Here is a 20,285-nt window from a genome sequence, read left to right on the forward strand (position 1 = left end):
AAACCACCATAAATACACACAAGGACACAGTTTTGATGATTCAGGATCGATGAAGTCAGAGAGATCAATAAATCAGGTCTTGCTTTTCACTATATAAAGTTAATAATATATTTTTCCGAATATGTAACTAGTCACATCTCATCCCAATCTCATACTTAACTGATATTTAATCGAGTAACGTTCAGTTGATTCTGTCTGTCGAGACGGTGATTAAATCTGGACTTATTACGGATTACTGCTCTGTGCTGCTCTTCTATTAATCATGAAATATAGAAAGGTAGAAAAAAAAAACAACACATCAATTAAATTAAGCCCTGAAATGAAGCGGACGTTTCTGACGTGCCCCACGTGTTCAGAGTTTCTTCTTGTCTCTCAGACAGCGAGCTTCACACGCCTCCTGCGTGTCGAACCGGTTCCCGTTGCCCCCGCAGCCTCCGTACCAGAAGCGGTCGCACTCTCTCTTCGACGCATCGTAGAACCATTTCAGCATGAAGTTGAAGCACGTGCCCGTGTCCTGATCAAGCTGGCAAACGTCTGAGCGACGAGAAACACAGAATCATCTGTTCATTTTATGTACGTTTCATACAAGTAAACACCAAAGTGCAGATTTCTGAAAAATTTTTTTCGAATATCTGAGTTGAGTACTGACCTGAAACATCCAAAATGCAAGGCGGAACCAATAACGGTGAAATTACACTCACTGGCCACTTTATTAGGAACACCCATGCACCTTTTTAAAATCAGTAAAAGCTCATTTCCTGCTCTGTTTGATGCAGTTTTCTAATCAGCCGATCCCTTGACAGCAGCACAGTGCATCAAATCATGCAGATACAAATCAAGAGCGTCAATAGACCCCTTCGCAGTAAACGTCATTCATACATAAGAGGAAATTGCACGCGCAGCCTGGACCCAAAAAAGACTCAGCGACGGTAGAGACGAGAAGAAATATTTGGAAGAAATGCCTAGTTGTTGTGTTGTCGGGTGTCAGATTCGTAGCAGTGATGGGGTTAAAATGTAGCCTGGCAAGCCAGACTAAATGTGAATATTTAGTCTGGCCTCGATCCGTAGACATTTCCGAAGCGGGTAGGAGGAACAAACCGCTGTCTTTCAAACTGTCTCTGTGCGTATAGGCCAACGCTCTGACCAATCAGCGCAACAGTGACTGTGACGTAGTCAGAGCGACAGAAAGCAGTGGGGGAGGCCTTGAAATTAAATAATTTTTCAAAATGCGTATTAATTAATAAACAGGTTCTAGATATTAAGAAGTTTGGAGATAATGACCACAAGTTTGGAGTCTGTACCACATACACATTTTTTTTCCAAGTGTTTTTCAAGGGTTTGCTTAAACTGTTTTTGAGAGTTTTTATTTAGTGGTGTTTGGTGAAATAATTTCCCTTAAATTTAAAATAACGGGAACATAAGAAACAATCAAAAAGTAATGTTTCAAAGCTGTTTATTAATTCTTCGTACTGCACAAACTAGCCCCATCCTTTTGGCTACGAGCGGAGCCAGCTGGTAGATCAGACTTTTGCCATAGCCGGTCGGCAAAACAGCGAAAACGTCCTTCTTGAAAAGGAATGAGCGGAGAGCCTCTTCCTGCTCATGTTTCAACGAAAACTCCAAGTCTAATTCTTCTAAAACTGATTCCAAAGCGGAGTCAAACGCGCGCTGTTCACTAGCCGTAGCCATCTTTCCTGCTGTGCTTTCTCCAGCGTCGCGCAGCTTTGTCGTCACTCCTGCAAAAGCCCGCCCAAAGAATCCAAACAAAAACCTTGCGTTGTGATTGGCGGGCACGATTTGATGCCCGGGGTGTTTTTGTTTATATGGTGCGAGGCTAGACCCATTCGCTAGGCAAAAAATATTTTTGGCCGCTAGACGGTTGGGTCTAGTTTACTAGGCTAGTTAAAATGTACAGAATTCCAGCAGGATCTCACCCATTCCAAAAAAAATCGCCGACGTCTATGACTACAAGCCATCAAACGTGTAGACTGGGATGAAAGCACCATCAAAAATGCGCGGGTTTGCAGCGCCCACTTCATCACAGGTAAGATCAGGCTATTTATTAAATCTTTCTTTTTTATTCTTTCTAGTCTTCGTTTATTGATGTAGCAAAATACTTTGGTAACGTTTGTCTGATTAGCTGGGTCATAGTTACACAATGTAATGAATATTGTTAGCATGTTAACTTAGCTTTGCATGCAGTTTTGTTTGTAGGAGAGGTCTCGCTTGACTCAAGCAGTCCAGATTTTGTGCCATCGTTATGTGTGTATGCCGAAAATCACAATTTTAAAGCAAGGATGGAAAGGTAAAATTGTGTGCCCTCACTCGAAATGCCAACTTGCGTTGACTGCTCTAACCTAGCTCCCGCCCCGTTCAGTTTCATTTCTGCTCTCTGCCTCTCGCTTTTTACGCAGCTCTGATTTCTCTTAGCTGCACTCTTTACACTATCATTCCTTTCATGCCATCACCTCCTGCAAATTGCTGTTTAGTGTTGGTATTTGCTGTTGTAGCTAAAGCCACATTGCCATCACATCACTGGCATAATTTGATTAAAACAAAATGAATATGAATGTCCCATTGTTAATCAAGTTGTAGTCTCGCCGTAACCAGAATGTTGATGGCAGGCTACTTTTGTAAATAGTTTTTTTTTTTTTGAGTTTGACATTTTTTGTAAATAGTATGACTGCCTTCAGGTATCGGAGGAAAACTTACTAACATCGTCCGTCCACTCTTTAATTAAATACGGATCCGGTAGGCGATGTCCACTTGTTAGAGTTAACTTATTTATGTAGCATTCTCGATCTTGTAACGACAATTGTTTGGCATAATCTGACAGCTCATAATGCCGGTCTATGGGCAGCGCCATTGTTTCTGAGTCCAGGCTGCGCGCGCATCCTGGCAACGGTCGGTTTATTTACAAACATGCGAAGGGGTCTATTAATGTTCACAATGTTCAAGCATCAGAATGGGAAAAATTGTGATCTCAAAGTGCGACTTTCACTGTGGCGTGGGTGTTGGTTTGAGTGTTTTTGGTTTGAGTATTTCAGAAACTGCTGTTCTCCTGGGGTTTTCTCACACAACAGTCCCTAGAGTTTACACAGAATGGTGTGAAAAACAAAAAACACAGATTTGAGTGAGCGAGAGTTCTGTGGGTGGAAACAAACACCTTGTTGATAAGAGAGGTCAGAGGAAAATGGCCAGATTGGTTTGAGCTTTTTTGCCAGGAAGGATATAGTAACTCGTATAATCACTCTTTACAACCGTGGTGAGCAGAAAAGCATCTCAGCGTGCAACAACAAACAGAAGAACACATTGGGTTCCACTCCTGACAGCCAAGAACAGGGATCTTAGAATCAACAACAGGTTCCTTTTAAAGTGGCCGGTCAGTGTATTTCAGTGTGTAAATTGGTGCCACTGATGGGCAAGTATTAAATCAGTAAAAGGTAATTTCCTCCATTTGAAGACAAACAATAGTTCATACAAAATTTCCTTTTGCCAAAGAAGCTCAAAAACAAGATCAGTACACAAGCAAGAGTACAAACCTGACCTTTTCCTCAATGTTTATTTCTTCTTGAGATCCTAAAATGCTCTCATGTTGTTGGGTATAATATTGTAGTAAAGAAGGAGTAGCTATGAGAACGTGGAAACTGTTGAACAAAGACACTTTTCTGTTGCATCACTTTCATTTGGATGGTTTGGCTGCCGAAGATGAATTAGTTTGCAAGAAACTTCCTTGCTCTTGATACTGCAGATGAGATTTACACTCAAAGTGGCATAAAAAGCAAAAAAACAAACAAAAAAACCCCAGGATATCTCTAAGTACCATGCCGTGTCTGGCATAATTTTGTGTATTTTGTTGATTTAAAATGAAAAATATTCCCCAAAGACCTTTTCCAGTCATGAAATCGAAACCTATAAAGAAAACAAAACGTTGATCTACCAAAAATGGCTTGCTTAACAATTACAGCTGAGATCAAAATATTGGAACAGGTCCGTGTGACAAATGGATGGAACAGGGAAAGATTTAAAGAAAGGCTTGGTTTAAACGTTTCACTGATTTTGCGTATGGATGCTAACAATTCGAAGGTGGAGAAAAATGACATTGCACTTTTTACTTGTTTGTTATAGCTATAGTGATATTATATATTTATATAACATTAGCTGGTGTTGAGAGGTATATCAGATACGGTATATTCCATTCAGCTAGCGTGATATTGAATGAGTCTGTAGCAGTTCCTGATGTGGGTGGAGCACAGAAGCATGGCAGGCGAGAGTTGATGGTCACAAACACTTTATTTTACTTACGGTGGTGCTTGAAAGTTTGTGAACCCTTTAGAATTTTCTATATTTCTACATAAATATGACCCAAAACATCCTCAGATTTTCACACAAGTCCTAAAAGTAGATAAAGAGAACCCAGTTAAACAAATTAGACAAAAATATGATACTTGGTCATTTATTTATTGAGGAAAATGATCCAATATTACATATCTGTGAGTGGCAAAAGTATGTGAACCTCTAGGATTAACAGTTGATTTGAAAGTGAAATTAGAGTCCGGTGTTTTCAATCAATTGGATGACAAATCAGGTGTGAGTGGGCACCCTGTTTTATTTAAAGAACAGGGATCTATCAAAGTCTGATCTTCACAACACATGTTTGTGCAAGTGTATCATGGTATGAACAAAAGAGATTTCTGAGGACCTCAGAAAAAGTGTTGTTGATGCTCATCAGGCTGGAAAAGGTTACAAAACCATCTCTAAAGAGTTTGGACTCCACCAATCCACAGTCAGACAGATTGTGTACAAATGGAGGAAATTCAAGACCATTGTTACCCTCCCCAGGAGTGGTTGACCAACAAAGATCACTCCAAGAGCAAAGCGTGTAATAGTTGGCGAGGTCACAAAGGACCCCAGGGTAACTTCTAAGCAACTGAAGGCCTCTCTCACATTGGCTAATGTTAATGTTCATGAGTCCACCATCAGGAGAACACTGAACAACAATCGTGTGCATGACAGGGTTGCAAGGAGAAAGCCACTGCTCTCCAAAAAACGTGCTGCTTGTCTGCAGTTTGCTAAAGATCACGTGGACAAGCCAGAAGGCTATTGGAAAAATGTTTTGTGGATGGCTGAGCCCAAAATAGAACAATTTGGTTTAAATGAGAAGCATTAAGTTTGGAGAAAGGAAAACACTGCATTCCAGCATAACAACCTTATCCCATCTGTTAAACATGGTGGTGGTAGTATCGTGTTTTGGGCTTGTTTTGCTGCATCTGGGCCAGGATGGCTTGCCATCATTGATGGAACAATGAATTCTGAATTATACCAGCGAATTCTAAAGGAAAATGTCAGGACATCTGTCCATGAACTGAATTTCAAGAGAAGGTGGGTCATGCAGTGAGACAACGACCCTAAGCACACAAGTCGTTCTACCAAAGAATGGTTAAAGAAGAATAAAGTTCATGTTTTGGAATGGCCAAGTCAAAGTCCTGACCTTAATCCAATCAAAATGTTGTGGAAGGACCTGAAGTGAGCAGTTCATGTGAGGAAACCCACCAACATTCCAGAGTTGAAGCTGTTCTGTATGGAGGAATGGGCTAAAATTCCTCCAAGCCAGTGTGCAGGACTGATCAACAGATACCGGAAACATTTAGTTGCAGTTATTGCTGCACAAGGGGGTTACACCAGATACTGAAAGCAAAGGTTCACATACTTTTGCCACTCACAGATATGTAATATTGGATCATTTTCCTCAATAAATAAATGACCAAGTATAATATTTTTGTCTCATTTGTTTAACTGGGTTCTCTTTATCTACTTTTAGGACTTGTGTGAAAACCTGAGGATGTTTTATGCCATATTTTTGCAGAAATATAGAAAATTCTAAAGGGTTCACAAATTTTTAAGCACCACTGTATTTCAGCTTTTCAGCACTCACTCACTCAACACGCACACATGCATTGTGGTTGTGAGGGAGCCCCTTTTCTCTACTCTCTCCCTCCTTTTATGCTCTGTCCCTGTAACAAATACACACACACATTAATTGACAGCAGGTGGAATGACTTAGCCACTTACCTTCCCCAACCCCGCCCTCCATTTACAGACTGTTGCTTGGCCACGCCCCTGCTGCCACATACCCCCACCACCCGAATCAGGCCGGGGAGCCGTCTGGCCTGAAGCTGACTCCCCCACCCACCCCTGACGAGACAGGAAGTCCGCCACCACCATCTGTGCCCCCGGCCTGTGGATCACCTCGAACTTCAATGGCTGGAGGGCGAGATACCAACATATGATCTGCGCATTGGCATCCTTCATGCAGTGGAGCCACTGGAGGGGCACGTGGTCCGAACAGAGAGTGAAAGGGCGCCCCAGCGGGTAGTATCGGAGGGCGAGGACCGCCTACTTGATGGCAAGACACTCCTTCTCAATTGTGCTGTACTTGCTTTCATGCATTGACAGTTTCCGGCTGATGTACAGCACAGGGCGCTCCTCGCCCTCCACCTCCTGGGACAAAACGGCCCCCAGCCCTCTGTCTGATGCATCAATCTGTAAAATAAAGGGGAGAGAGAAATCAGGGGAGTGTAAAAGCAGCCCCCCACACAGTGCAGCTTTTACCTCAGAGAAGGCCTGTTGGCACTGCTCCGTCCACTGGACCGGATCTGGAACCCCTTTTTTAGTGAGATCGGTTAGTGGGCTGGTGACGTCCGAAATAACTAGGTAGAAACCTATGATAATAGCCAGCCAACCCCAAGAACTGTCTCACCTCCTTTTTGGTCTTGGGCCTCGGACAGGCCGCAATCACTGCAGTCTTGTTAATTTGGGGACGCACCTGCCCATGACCCAAGTGGAACCCCAGATACTGTATTTCCACCTGCCCAATTGCACACTTTTTCGGGTTAGCTGTGAGACCCACTCGCCTCAGCGACTTTAGAATGGCCCTCAGGTGTTCCAAGTGCTGCGGCCAATCATGGCTGTAGATCATTATATCGTCCAGATAGGCGGCCGCGTAGGCAGCGTGAGGGTGGAGGACCCTGTCCATAAGCCACTGGAACGTAGTGGGCACCCCAAACAACCCAAAAAGAAGCATGACAAATTGGTGTAAACCAAACGGTGTGGAAAAGGCCGTTTTCTCTCGGGATAGAGGAGTCAAGGGGATTTGCCAATATCCCTTTTTTAGATCCAGTGTTAAATAAAAGCGAGCAGCGCCTAACCGATCAAGCAACTCATCAATGCGAGGCATTGGGTATGCGTCAAATTTAGACACCGCGTTGACCTTTCTATAGTCCACACAGAACCAGACCGACCCATCGGTCTTGGGAACCAGGACCACTGGGCTGCTCCAGTCACTGTGGGACTCCTCGATTATGCCCATTTCGAGCATGGCCTTGAGTTTGTCCTGCACCACCTTTTCTCTTGTGTTCGGGCAAGCGGTAAGGGCAGCTATGCACTACCACCCCCGGGGGCGTTTCGATGTGGTGTTCTATGAGGTGGGTATGACCAGGAAGGGGCAAGAACATGTTGGAAAATTCCTTTTACAACTTGGCCACCTCCGTGAGTTGGGTCAGTGAGAGGTGGTCTCCACAAGGGACTGGAGTGGTCCGAGAAGTTATCTTTTTCACCTCCAGCCCCAGCTCTGCCTTTTCCGGGACTACCAACGCCATGGGGACCCCCTCATTCCAGTGTTTTAAAAGGTTGAGGTGGTAGATTTGCAATGCCCCGCCCCTATCCGTTCGCCTCACCTCATAGTCAATGTCCCTGACTCGCTGCGTGACCTCGAAGGGCCCTTGCCACTTGCCGACTAATTTGGAGCTTGACGTGGGCAGCAATACGAGCACTTTGTCTCCCGGCATGAACTTTCTAAGGCGTGTGCCCTTGTCATACAGCTAGATTTGACGTTCTTGTGCCTGCCACAAATTCTCCTGGGTTAGGTCCGTGAGGGTGTGGAGTTTTGCGCGCATATCAAGAACGTACTGGATTTCATTTTTGCTAGGCAAAGGTCTTTCCCAATTTTCCCGTAGCACGTCCAGAATGCCACGCGGCTTACGCCCATATAATAATTCAAATGGAGAAAACCCCATGGAGGCTTGCGGGACCTCTCATACTGCGAATAACGGGCTCGAGCCACTTATCCCAATTACGTGCATCTTCACTTACGAATTTCCGGATTATGTTCTTGAGTCTTTGGTTAAATCGCTCTCCTAAGCCATCCGTTTGTGGGTGATAGACACTGGTGCAGATAGACTTAATCCCCAATAACCCATACAGTTCGCGCAGTGTGCGTGACATAAACGAATTGCCTTGGTCTGTCAGGATTTCTTTCGGAATCCCGACCCAGGAGATAAAGCGGAAGAGCGCTGTCGCAATACTGCATGCTGAGATATTGCAGAGAGGCACTGCTTCCAGATATCGTGTTGCATAGTCCACCAGAACTAAAATAAAGTGATATCCCCGTGCTGACTGATCTAATGGCCTGATGAGATCCATCCCAATTCGCTCAAATGGGGTCTCGATTAGAGGAAGAGGGCGCAACAACGCTTTTGGAGTGGCTGTGGAATTTACTAATTGGCATTCACGGCATGCCACACACCACCGACGGACATCCCCGCGAATTCCTGGTCAATAGAACCAGGCCATTATTCGGGCTAGTGTTTTATCTTGCCCTAAGTGTCCAGCCATGGGATTAAAGTGAGCCGCATGGAATACGAGTTCCCTGCAGCTCTTTGGGATTAACAATTGGGTTATTCATTCACTAGTTTGAGTGTCCTGCATCACTCGGTATAATCTATCTTTAATAATAGCAAAATAAGGGAAGGTCGGTGCCACGCTTGGCTGAAGAGTTTGACCATCGATTACTCTCACTTGGTCAAGCGCATGCCGCAAAGTCTCGTCTCGCGACTGCTCTAATGGGAAATCCCCAAGGGAATCCCTGAGAGAGGGAGGAGGGGTGGACTGCTCCTCACTCTGATGCGATGTTGACATAGACGGCTCTGTGACAGCTTCTCCAGTCAATGCCATGCTAGGATCTTCCCGTGACCTACTATGTGTTAAATATTCCATCAGCTTTTTAAACCCTGGCCAATCAGTACCGAAAATCAACAAGTGGGTGAGACGAGGACTAACCGCCACCTTTACTCTATGCATTTGGCCCCGGAATAGAATACAGACACACACTAAGGGATAATTGTGAACATCCCCGTGCACACACAACACTTTCACCGCTTGTGCTCTCCCCAATGCCTCACTTTGCACCAGGCATTGGTGAATTGAGGTCTGATTCCAACCGGAATCCACCAAAGCGTGATATGTATCCCCTTGAACACTTACCGGTATGCGATACGTTCCGGCCCGACCGGGGGCGGTTTCTGGCGCGTCGGGGATCTGGATTACAGCTTCCACCTCCCTTGCAGAGCGCCGACTCTGGAGATGCTCTGATTCCCCGCCGCGCCAGCACACCGGCCCAGGCTTTCCCTCTGCACTGGTGTTGTAGATGTCACTCACCCGAGGAGGAGACAACATAGACACGGGAGAGGGGAGGACACCACAGATGTGACGGGCTGACTGGGGAGGAGCCGTCCGCTGCCTCTACGGCAGGAAACAGGGGGGAAGAGAGAAGAGAAGCGAGGGGAGATGCCTCGTCTGCGTGCCATCAGAGCCGCCTCCAGATGGTCCTCTGCCATCTCGATGGCTTGTTTCAGCGACGCCAGGCGATGACACCGGACCCATTCCGCTGTTCCTTCCGGAAGTTGAGAGATGAACTGTTCCAGTGCCACCAGATCGATGATCTCATTGGCGTCGCGGTGTTCCACCTTCAGCCACCGCCGACAGGCATCCCGGAGTTGCTGGCCGAATGCAAACAGCTGGCTGACCTCCTCCAATGCCAGCGTCCAGAAGCGCTGGTGATGCTGTTCCGGGGAGTGGCCGACCTGCTGCAGGATGGCTTTCCTCAGGTCACTATTCACCAGTCGGCTGTCAGCAGGGAGCTGCTGCACTGTGAGCTGCACCTCGCCAGTCAGGAGCGGGAGGAGCGCGCCGTGCGCTGCTCCAGCAGCCACCCCCACGCCTCGGCTGCTTGCTCGAAGAGGGCGAGGAATGCTTCTGGATCATCCTGCGGGCCCATCTTCGTGAGGGTGCTGGCTGCGGTGGTCGACGCCCCTGCTGACATGAGCAGGTGCCGGAACGCCTGGTGATCTTCCTGCTGGGCCAGCATTAAGGCTTCAAAGCGTTGCTCTTGTTCCTTTCGGAGGGCTATCAGCGCTTGATGCTGGTTCTGCTGGGTGGTAGCAAGGGCAAGGATGAGCTCTTTGAATGGGGAGGACTCCATGGGGTGGTTCCCTTCTGTGCTCCCGGGCTTCGGCATCACTGTAGCAGTTCCTGATGTGGGTGGAGCACAGAAGCATGGCAGGTGAGAGTTGGTCACACACAAACACTTTATTTCACTTATTTCAGCTTTTCGGCACTCACTCACTCACTCAACATGCACACATGCATTGTGGTCGGGAGGGAGCCCCTTTTCTCTGCTCTCTCCCTCCTTTTATGCTCCGTCCCTGTAACACACACACACACACATTAATTGACAGCAGGTGGAATGACTTAGCCACTTACCTTCCCCGACCCCACCCTCCATTCACAGACTGCTGCTTGGCCATGCCCCCGCTGCCACAGAGTCGAAGACAAGTAGCTGAATGGAATATATCTGATATACCATGAAAAAAGCCAACCAATATTTGTATTATACATACACATTCCTTTCGGGAGTTCAACGCGTCTTTCCCTTTCAAAATTCTCTCAAAATCTTCCCTATTTAACGAAGCAAACCTGGCAGCCATGTTTGTTTACAAATTGTCACAGTCGCTCGCAAATGCAGAAGGCATACGACCTAAAACTCTGCTCCAGTTAGTATGACATGGATCAGTTGGGTTCACGTGGACCCCAACCTGGCAGTAGTGCTGAACAAGGAGGAGGAGGAAGAAGAAGCTCGCTAGTATGACAGGTTTATGTGTAATGCATATCTTATGGCATTTTCAATTCACCGTGATGGTTTACTTCGGCACTGCTGGCAAACAAAGAAATGCTTGTGCGCATTCTCATTGGATATTCGTATCAGCTCCGATGTGTGATGTCATGTTGTCTTGACAACCATGCAATATTGTAAACCATATTCAATGCTCATTCCCCATTGGGTAGAGTGATGTAATTGCACGTAAGATAAGCAATATGCTAACAATATTGCATGCTATCAAACCAAATGAATGAAACCTGTTAGAAGGGAATAGAACATGTTTTTTATTCCATCGAAAAAGTGTCCCGTTTGGATAATAATATATTATATAACACGATATTAGACAATTTTGTTTTATCAAAAGTGTCATTCTAGCAGGGTGACTATAATACTAGCTAGCTAGATCTAACATACCTGCTGAGTCACTGAAGCTAACTAACTTTTGCCAAGTGGAGGAAATACTACTCTTGTTAGAGGAACATTCTTAAATTGTATTGAACTTGCAGGTGACTCAGAGTGCTGGAGAATTTCAATGAACTCTGACTTAAATCTCACAAAATTGTAACTATATAAGTCAATTTGACTACAAATGTAAAATATTTTTGTAGAAAGTCTAAAACTAAAGGCCAGATTACCTTCTCATGTTTACACGGTCATTCTAATGTATTGTTGTCAATGAAATCTTCAACAAAAACGTTAATGAATTAATTTAATTCAATGCAAGTGAAACTTGAGGGGGTGTGCGTGTGTGGAATTTTTTATAAGCAAATCATTGAAAGGTGTGTATGTGTGTTGGGGTACCTGTTACTTTCGGTGGTTCATCCTTGAGGAAAACTTGAACACCTGTTGGAGAAATTATTTAATACGTTAAAATATCAAAGATGGCATGATTTATTTAGGAAAACGATGACCTCAACGCTGCTGACTCACGTAATCCTCCGCATGTCTCTATGCACTCCGTTTGGGTCAGGAAGCGGTTGTCGTTCCCATCACAGCCGCCGTACCAGAAGTGTGTGCATTTCTGAGTGTTCCGGTCGTAGTACCACCTGGGCATGTAATCCGAACACACCCTCCCCACGTCCTTGTTGAGCAAGCATCGGGCTGAGGCGCAAATAATCGAAAGCACACAATTAAATCGGACTTTAGTACTACAAACAGTTATCTTACAAGGAAATGCTGTGCATTTTAACAAAGTAGTGAGATGTACTTGAAATAACATTTACTATTAATGCATTGGTGCCATTGTTTTCAGACCTGGTCCATGTCCATGGGACTTTTTGAGGAGTAATTGTAGGTTAAAAAAAAAATATGGAGCTGGTGGAGGGGTGCATATTCTGAGAAAAAACTCAATTTCTTTGATTGAAGTTATACGTTTACAAGAAAAAATTTGGACCTTCACTGAGATTATAAAGTTGTACATTTGTGAGAAAAAGCTAAAATTCTGAGGTTAAAGGCGTAAATTTATGTGAAACTAACAAACAAAAAAAACCCTGGAAAAATAGTGGATTTTTTTTTTCTTTTTGCCAAGGAACCACATGGCTTCACTTTGTAAGGCTGGATCAATGTAATCAAACCAAAGACACTGGGCCGAGAGTTATAAGAAATGCAGTCTTTCTTCCTCAACTGAGCAATATAGAAGAATAAAGCACAAAGATTTTCAACTACATTTCTCACAATGCACTGAGATGTTTGGACATTTGCGACTTTAATCAGTATTTCTGAGTTGTTGTTTTTTTTAATCAAAGTTATGACTTTAAAATCAGTTTTTTACTTGTAAATTTATGAATTTAATCTCAGAACTTTTCCCCCCTTGGGGTATGACCCCCGTCAACCAGCTCCATCATTTTTAAGTACTATTTTTTTTTTCAGGGTTTTTATCAGGTAAATATTACAGCTTTAATCTTGGAGGATTTTTTAAAATTATTTTTCTCAGAAATTTTTGTCTTGGACTATTATATCCCTCCCCCAGCTTTGTATTTTTAATGGCATATTAATCTATCATGGAGCTCATGGAACATAATATTTAGTTCTCTTTATATTTGTATATCACAATAAATAAAGTGTAGCTATGTGAATGATTTAAATCAGTTAATTAACACACAAGTAATCAGTAAGTTAAAAAAAACAATATTAGCATCTCTTAGCCAATCAGAATTGAGAATTCAACAGTGTAGGGGTATAATCAATACCACTATATACTGACTTAATTTTCAGAATGGGATCCAAAGGCACATTTACAAGAAAACACCACATTACATGGCAATGACCAACACCCCCAAGTGTGGTGCCACAATTACTCGTGTTAAATATTTGGACATCGTACCCTTCAATGGATCAGGCCCATTCTGGTGTACGGTGTCCTTTTTGTCTTGCTTCTTGGCTGTCTCTCTGTTCAATGGTGTCACTTTCCTGTCTTCTACAGTGCCTTTGTTCACAGGTTGGTCCCGATACTCATTCTGGTAAGTGTCCTCGTATATATCCTTATAATCCGGATATATATCTGTATGTATCTCAGTGTATATTTCTGGATGTTCCGTGAACACTTCTGTATATTTCTCTGTATACACATCCGTGTATGTTTCTGTGTATATCTCCGTGATCACTTCCGGAGGTTGTTCTGTGGTTTCCTGAAAGACGTCTGTGCTTGCTTCGGTGTAGACCTCGCTCATGGGTTGAGTCTCTTCAATCGTGGTGATAACTTTGGGTCTGGAATTGAGAGGAACAATAAGCGAACAGTTCTGGACTTTACAGTGTGATATAAACAGCAAGAGATTTTCCCATTATTATTATTATTATTATTATTATTATTATTATTAAATGGACATGTTTGGTGATTGGAAGTAGAACCAGAATCAGAGGTATCAAGCTTAAATTCTACCCAGGCCATTGAAGTGAAATAAATGTAATCATTAATTTGAGTATCTCTTCTCAGAGATGACCGATTATGATTGTCCGTTCACGATATTTGGTATATTTTATATTTGAGATATTCAGGTATTGGTTTTAAAATATTTTGTGGGTTGCTATGCTGCGTGAGATGTTTCCATAAGTTAAATTCAATAATGGACCAGTTAACACACGATGAGGGCTGCATCTGAATACTCAGTATGCACTTAACGTTGGTTACGTACCAACTATCTGATTCTTTTTTTTTTATTTTGGGGGGGCGGGTGTTGTGTGTGACTTTGGATTGATGTCCTGACATTCAGTTTCTTTCTTGGAAGGGGTCTTTGCCTCTTCACATTTGGCCATGTTGGATTTCATGTCTGGAGACTTTGTGTACATTTTTTTTTTTTGAGTATGCGAGTGACAAAATTTGGACATCCTTCGCCACCATCTTGCGTGTCCTCTGATGCAGGTGTTTGCAGATGACATTTCCCAACAACATAAACAGAAAATTAACTTTTAAAGGCCTAGAGAAATGCATTTTTTTTGCACTAAAACAGAATAGCAGTTAAATTCAGCAAGGTTTATTGAGTCCCTGGACAGAGGCAACTATTCTCTAAACCACACGGTAGCAGATATTTGCAGGTAAAAGCCGAGTAAATGTAGCCCTTTTAGAACTGCCCGGAAGTAGCCGATGGGAGCCGCGTGGCATCACTGGTGTGTCTCGGCCATGAACAACAGCATGAGCGAGCAAAGTGAGCAGGAATTTAGTAAGGGAGAAACTTTAAGTTTTAGTAATTTTTCGTCAGTTCAAGTTGATGATGATGTACTGACAGAGGAAGAAGTGGCCAGCGATAGGGAAGAAGAGAGAGGTATCGAACTGTACCGATTCGAGACGGAATTGGTCGATGACCGCGGGGACAGTGACAACGATGAACCCAAGGGCGATCAAGAAGACTGGCTTGCAAATATGGAATGGTAAGCTTTTCAAAGCATTCTTAGAATTAGAATAGACTTTTTAAAAAAGACTAAGATGACATGCTAGCCAAGTACAGCTAAAGCTGACAGTCTTCAGTTCAACTTTTCCATGGCCGTGCATAGTCTATTGCCAGCAGTAGACCGGCCAGTAAATGAGTGACGGGGGAGCATGGATGGCTGGAAGTTGAAGATGCATTCCTCAAGTGAGGAGTATTACAGTATGTTGGAAACAAAATGCTTTGCAGTTCATTGTAGTAAAGTCTTGACTAATTAGTGATTTATCTTTCAGGAAGAGGAACAGGGCCACTCCCTCCACGGCATTTGTGTTAGTGCACCCGGCAGCGATATGTTGCTTTCCGGGCTCTTTCCCTTTTTTTCTCTCCCCCTTCTTCTCCATAACAGTCATAGGTTGTAGTTTAATGATTTGTCTCACTTTCTATATCGTGTTATGTCGCAAGTTTCCATCAAAATGAAAATAATCTAGCAGAGAGTCTGACAAAAGCTACACTGTGTGGACGTAAGTGGGAAAAACCACCAGTAAAACCACCCACACTCCTGATGTCACATGAAAGCCAGCTAATAATGGCGACGTTGGTACTGGGATTCCCTTGGCGGAAAATTTAAACTCAACAAATTCTGAACGTTTCTGACATTTACTACATAGGTTTGAATTACAAGTTTTCATTGTTGGGACTTGTACTATTATTATCCAAGGGGGAAGGGGGTACATTTCTCTAGGCCTTTTAAACTATTTTTGATGCTTCCATTTGTACACCACTGGAGATGCCACCACTTGGATGCTGCAACATCCGGTTTCTTTTTGGTCTGCCATCATTGTTCTGTTCTCCCTGGGGGGGGTATTTTTCTTCTTCAGTGATTCAGAGGTTTCAGCTGAATTATGGGATAGCATAGTATACTACATTTGCACATCTGAGGACCATTCAGCTATGATTAAATTCCTACGGAGTATTCGGACAACCGCAAGCTGGCCTAGTGGTTAGCATGCCCGCCTCTCGGTCGGGAGATTGCGAGTTCTACTTGTGGTCAGGTCGTACCAAAGACCATGATAAAAATGGTACTTTCTGCCATCTGGCAAGGCACACTACAATATGTGAGTGGGGAGCCAAACTCTTGTGGTTACCAGAGTACTGGCCCACCACAATAACCCTAGCTGTATAGGCGAGAGGCCAAGGGCTATCGAAATGGAGATCGGTGCCGCCCAATGCACCTTAAGGGCCTGGTTAGTACTGGGACGGCTGGGACGGGAGACTGCCTGGGAAGACCAGGTCCTGGTATGGGAAGGACTTTGACTCTTTTGAGTATTTGGATGCACTCCAGACTGCTTTTTGTGTCCCAATACATTAGTATGGAAGTGTGTGGATTCGGATGCAGCCAAGGGTTTGAATCATTTTTCGAAATGCATCACATTTCACAGGGACTGTTAAAAAGTGTTGCAATCCACAATAGCTGTGTGTAGAGCAAGAGCTCCTGCATTCCATGTGCACTCTTGCGTTTGTTTTATACAACAAATAGTAAGTTATGTAAAGATGCATAAACTTCCCACACTTCCACTTTTTGTTGACACTGTGAACTTAGTAAAAGTTAGATGTTGTTGCTGTGGGTGAATTCAGGCAAAAAGCCAAAAAAAGATGAAAAACTATGTTTCGTCAAGATCTGAGTTTTTCTGCCTAAACTAACTGGACATGGATATGGAAATACTTTTTCAGTGTTTCAATTCAGTTTGCATGAATTTGAATAACTGCATGAAATGAGGCAGGAGACTAGATTTGAGTTTGACTTTGATGCCTGTGGAGTTGAAGTTTTAGCGTCATGAGCCACGTCTTACTTTTTTGTTGGCGGAAGAACAGGAGTATAATATTTAATCTGCCTTGTAACAAAACTGCTGCACTCGTCATTGAGAGAAGAGGGTTTAGGGAAGAAATCTCCTGGAAGCAGATAAATGATAATGTAATCAGTCAAAAAGAAAGAAATGTCACACAACATTATCATGGAGAAAAAATTTCCAGAAGCTCAACTTTCGATCCCAAAAATGCCAATTCTGGACAGTTCGGGACTTTTTTTTTTTTTTGGTGTGTGTGTGTTACTGTACACTGCGAGAGCACTTAAAATTGAGTAAACTGAACATGCAAACTGATATCTATAAACTCATCTCATTTGTATATGAGCCTAAATGTTTTTTTGTTTGTTTGTTTGTTTGTTTGTTTTTCTGCTCTTATGCTACTTGCAATCAAGAGAGGGGAAAAAAAGCAAACTGCTTTAGCAATTCACATTCTATATTATTCAGGTTTCTGGGACAGGGCTTAAAGATCAGTGTAGGAAAAGCTTTGCAGAAATATTGCTGTATCTTTTGAACTCAAGATGCTGACTGGAGATAAGAGACTCATGGAGCGGTTTCTTACTCGTGAGCATGCGGAGGAAGGCTCGTAAATATTTCTGAGCATACTTCCGGTCCCTGAGCCCCAGCTGTCCAAGAGGTATATGGTGTTGCTCCATTGGCGGTGTGGTCAGACCTTCTACCTGAGTCCAGCTGAATTTTTCGCCCACCGTCAGCGTGACCATCACGATATCATTACACTGCGAGAGCATGGAGATGTATTTCAGCTCATCTTTGTCCATGAAACTCCCAGATTCTTCACCGAGGATGTTCAGGACCATTCGCTTCTTCCTCGGTGCCGCTGCTTTCAGGAGAACATTGGTTATCGTCCATTCCAGAGCCGAATCGAGACGTGGTGAACCACCGGCTTGTTGCATGTCTTCGGAAATGTGTCTCTCCATCACGAAACGGTCTTTAAACTCATCAAGTCTGAGCACTTCTTGAACATGGGAGTTGGGGTAAGTGGAGCTCTGCTGGTAGATCCCAATCCTGGCCTTCCCATCCTCTTTGGTAGGGTCATTGCTCACGTCTATGGTGTCCAGCACGGAAACCAAGAGCTCCTTCGCACCAGAGTATTGATCAGCCTGAAGATCGTATGACGAGTCCATCATTACAGTTAAATCCACATCCACATCTTCGGGCTTTGGGTTTAGGATTATGCCACACCTCTGGTCTGGGTTACAGTGATCTACAGATAGAGAACGAGAGAAATGGTGAAGTTCTGGTAGTCTTTGAGCAATTTTACTTCTGTTTTTACTACAGCATGTCTAGGTTTTTAACTAATGATGACTCTTGCACATGTCATGTCTGAAACTTGGTGTTTAGAAACTTCTGACTTCTAAAAAATCATGTATTTTCCGAGCTCATCATTACCTTTTAGAAACTTTCAATGAAGCTCAGACTTGACAGTGTGATGTCACGTGAGATGCTTATGATGGAGTTTGTCATTATAGGAGTTGTGACTGCCATGACATCAAGTCTGCTCTAGTTTTGACCTGCACAAACTTTGTTGGAGGAGTTTGTTTTTGCCTCCGTTTGTTTGTCTGTTCGCAACGTAACTCAAAAAGTAGTGAACAGATTTTGATGAACTTTGGAGGCAAGTTGAGTCATGGGCCAAGGAACAATTGATTTAGATTTTGATGCAAATCCAGACGTGTGGCTTGGCGGAGGGATGCACTCTATCGAGCACCCTTGTAGTTAGTGTATGATTCACGATATTTATGACACATACTTCAGAACATCTAACATTTTATGCCATATCGCAAATCTCTCTTGAAGAAAATAATCCTTGTCAGTTTTTGTACGAGAAAACAATGTCATGTTCCCATTAGCTGCCCCAAGCCACTTTCCCTTAAGAGGACCATAATGTATGGAATCAATTTTGTGCCAAAATGTTCATACAATACTTTTGAAATATCAAACAAAAACGACAAATCAAAATACAAAAAAAGTAAAATTTTTTTAGACTGGCAAACAAATTATTCGTGTAATCGTGCAAAATATCAGTCTATTACTCTTCAGAAACCTTTTATTTTTGTTCCGCGTCTTTCTCGGTTTTGTTTGACGTAATTTATTTTGGTTTCGATTCCAGCTTTCTCGTTTGCGCTCCCTGACTTTTTGCTTGCAGTTTTGGCACAAACTTCACGTGTGGGTGGGCTGTCCAGGAATGCATTCCCATTGGGGAACTTGTGTTTGACTGACAGCTACGCTCAGCCATTCCCTACTCGGATTCTGGCGGACTGTTTGACGAGTGACCGATCCATTGACGGTAAACAAGGATCGAGTGGACTTCAGTGGCGACTATGATATTGAATTTACACTTTGTTGAATTAATTCAATATCATAGTCGCCACTGAAGTCCACTCGATCCTTGTTTACCGTCAATGGATCGGTCACTCGTCAAACAGTCCGCCAGAATCCGAGTAGGAAATGGCCGCAACAGCCTCCGGGGGAATCCCTGAGCGTAGCTGTCAGTCAAACACAAGTTCCCCAATGGGAATGCATTCCTGGACAGCCCACCCACACGTGAAGTTTGTGCCAAAACTGCAAGCAAAAAGTCAGGGAGCACAAACGAGAAAGCTGGAATCGCAACCAAAATAAATTACGTCAAACAAAACCGAGAAAGACGCGGAACAAAAATAAAAGGTTTCTGAAGAGTAATAGACTGATATTTTGCACGATTACATGAATAATTTGTTTGCCAGTCTAAAAAATTTGACTTTTTTTTTGTTTTTTTGTATTTTGATTTGTTGTTTTTGTTTGATATTTCAAAAGTATTGTATGAACATTTTGGCACAAAATTGATTCCATATTAATGATGCACAATGACGTGACACATTTGGAGCATGAACTGTCATGTCAACTTATTATATCATATGACACCAGGTATGACATGGATATGTTCGTGTTATTTTTGTAACTAATAACTTGTAGAAATGTGAATAATTAAAAAGTTTGTTGGAACTATGTTTTGGACTTGGAGGATTATGTGAGGGTTTTGTTTTAATGTCCAGGATGTAGCAATTTACCAAAACAGATGACACACTCTTTAATCCATCTGACTTCCTGATCATTAAAAACCTTGAAACTTCTTGTTTCATCAACCTGAGAAGCAAGAAAAGGAGAAATCGCTGATACATAAATAATGTTTGTTGTTATTATTAAATGGGACTCAAGGAAAATGTTCCGTGGTTGTATAAATGTCTAAATATGTTTTAGCTGTTTTATGAGTTTCCATTGTACATTTGAAAAATAAACTAACCATCTACATTGGGATACGTACATTAAAAACTTGTTAGTTTTACTTTCATTTATCAGCTGGACAAAATACACTGTGGCCAAAAGTATGCGGACACTTGACCATCACACCCATCTGTGGTTCTTCTCCAAACTGATGCCACAAAGCAGGAAGGACACAATTGTCTGGAATGTTTTTGTCTGCTGTCAGGTTACAATTTCCCTTGACTGGAACTAAGAGGCCCAGATGTGTTCCAGCCTCACATCACATCACAATGCTCCTGTGCACAAAAT

General features: G+C 43.1%; 1 protein-coding gene across 1 annotated transcript in view; it reads right to left on the reverse strand.

The window, feature by feature from the left end:
- Positions 1-302: 302 nt before the first annotated feature.
- Positions 303-20,285, reverse strand: part of LOC132889086 (collagen alpha-4(VI) chain) — a 76,528-nt gene continuing 56,545 nt past the window's right edge. Inside the window, exons 35-41 of the mRNA XM_060925249.1 lie at positions 19,784-19,859; positions 17,281-17,943; positions 16,707-16,806; positions 13,320-13,702; positions 11,927-12,097; positions 11,798-11,839; positions 303-534 (exon numbers count right to left, since the gene is read on the reverse strand). Coding sequence (XP_060781232.1) covers positions 353-534; positions 11,798-11,839; positions 11,927-12,097; positions 13,320-13,702; positions 16,707-16,806; positions 17,281-17,943; positions 19,784-19,859 — 1,617 coding nt within the window. The 3' untranslated portion in view covers positions 303-352. The remainder of the gene's footprint in view (positions 535-11,797; positions 11,840-11,926; positions 12,098-13,319; positions 13,703-16,706; positions 16,807-17,280; positions 17,944-19,783; positions 19,860-20,285) is intronic.

The sequence above is a fragment of the Neoarius graeffei genome, chromosome 7, assembly GCF_027579695.1.
Source record: "Neoarius graeffei isolate fNeoGra1 chromosome 7, fNeoGra1.pri, whole genome shotgun sequence".
Lineage (NCBI taxonomy): Eukaryota > Metazoa > Chordata > Actinopteri > Siluriformes > Ariidae > Neoarius > Neoarius graeffei.